The sequence below is a fragment of the Pteropus vampyrus genome, unplaced genomic scaffold, assembly GCF_000151845.1.
Source record: "Pteropus vampyrus isolate Shadow unplaced genomic scaffold, Pvam_2.0 Scaffold90, whole genome shotgun sequence".
NCBI lineage: Eukaryota > Metazoa > Chordata > Mammalia > Chiroptera > Pteropodidae > Pteropus > Pteropus vampyrus.
The window spans coordinates 2,229,215-2,230,731 of NW_011888871.1; the positions used below are offsets into that span (position 1 = coordinate 2,229,215).

At 71.6% G+C, this 1,517-nt stretch overlaps 1 protein-coding gene across 1 annotated transcript in view; it reads left to right on the forward strand.

The window, feature by feature from the left end:
* Positions 1-2: 2 nt before the first annotated feature.
* Positions 3-1,517, forward strand: part of FSCN1 (fascin actin-bundling protein 1) — a gene marked incomplete at its 5' end in the record, with an annotated part of 8,990 nt that continues 7,475 nt past the window's right edge. Inside the window, one exon of the mRNA XM_023532767.1 lies at positions 3-810. Within this exon, the coding sequence (XP_023388535.1) occupies positions 3-810 (808 nt within the window). The remainder of the gene's footprint in view (positions 811-1,517) is intronic.

A 1,517-nucleotide genomic window follows, 5' to 3' on the forward strand; every position in this document is an offset into this window, starting at 1 on the left:
AGGGGGTGCAGATCCAGTTCGGCCTCATCAACTGCGGTAACAAGTACCTGACCGCCGAGGCGTTCGGGTTCAAGGTGAACGCGTCGGCCAGCAGCCTGAAGAAGAAGCAGATCTGGACGCTGGAGCAGCCGCCCGACGAGGCGGGCAGCGCGGCCGTGTGCCTGCGTAGCCACCTGGGCCGCTACCTGGCGGCGGACAAAGACGGCAACGTGACCTGTGAGCGCGAGGTGCCCGGCGCCGACTGCCGCTTTCTGATCGTGGCGCACGACGACGGCCGCTGGTCACTGCAGTCCGAGGCGCACCGGCGCTACTTCGGCGGCACGGAGGACCGCCTGTCGTGCTTCGCGCAGACCGTGTCGCCGGCCGAGAAGTGGAGCGTGCACATCGCCATGCACCCGCAGGTCAACATCTACAGCCTGACCCGCAAGCGCTACGCGCACCTGAGCGCGCGGCCGGCCGACGAGATCGCCGTGGACCGCGACGTGCCCTGGGGCGTCGACTCGCTCATCACGCTGGCCTTCCAGGACCAGCGCTACAGCGTGCAGACCGCCGACCACCGCTTCCTGCGCCACGACGGGCGCCTGGTGGCGCGCCCTGAGCCGGCCACCGGCTACACGCTCGAATTCCGCTCTGGCAAGGTGGCCTTCCGCGATTGCGAGGGCCGCTACCTGGCGCCGTCGGGGCCTAGCGGTACACTCAAGGCGGGCAAGGCCACCAAGGTGGGCAAGGACGAGCTCTTCGCCCTGGAGCAGAGCTGCGCCCAAGTCGTGCTGCAGGCGGCCAACGAGAGGAATGTGTCCACGCGCCAGGGTGAGTGGGGACACCGCCCCCGCCTCTCCCGGTCGGTGCACAAAGCACACCCCACCCCCGGCCCTCCAGCCTCCCGCCCTTTCTCGCCCGCGGCGCGGCTGCAATCCTGAGCGGCGCCGGGTGCGCCCCCGCTAGTCGCCTAGTCGCGCAGGCCACCTCGTCCCGCCGCGGGACGTGCGCTCGGGCGGGAGGAGGGGCGACGGTGGGGCTTTGCCCAGCTTCAGGGGCTGCTGCACAACCCCCACCCCGCGTTCGCGTTGGCGCTCCCCCCGGGCCTCGCGTAGGCGCGAACCTATGCGCCACCCTCCAGTGTCCCTGCCCGATCTGGGCTCTCCCCGTGCGCGCTGACCCGCGGATCCCGGGAGCCAGCCCTTGGCGAGGAGACGCCCCTCGTCCGGTTCCTCGCGCCCCTCCCCCCTTCAGCGGGCCTCTAGCTCCAGGGCGGAGGCGAGGGTCGTAACCCGCACAGGGCGACCCCCAACCCCCACGGGCAGCCCCGCAGGCAGGAGGGGAGCCTTTGATCTCAGTGGGGTGCGCTTCCACCTCCCCGCCCTCTGGGCCTTTCTCCACCCCTCTCGCTGCCGGGAGGGGTCGGTCTCTGCTGGGGAGGGGGCTCCCGGGTGTCTGCCCTTCCCCCCAGCCCCTCCTCCCGCGTCTGCCCTCGTTGGAGGCCGCGGCCTTTGTGAGCAGGGGGGCGGGCTCCTCCA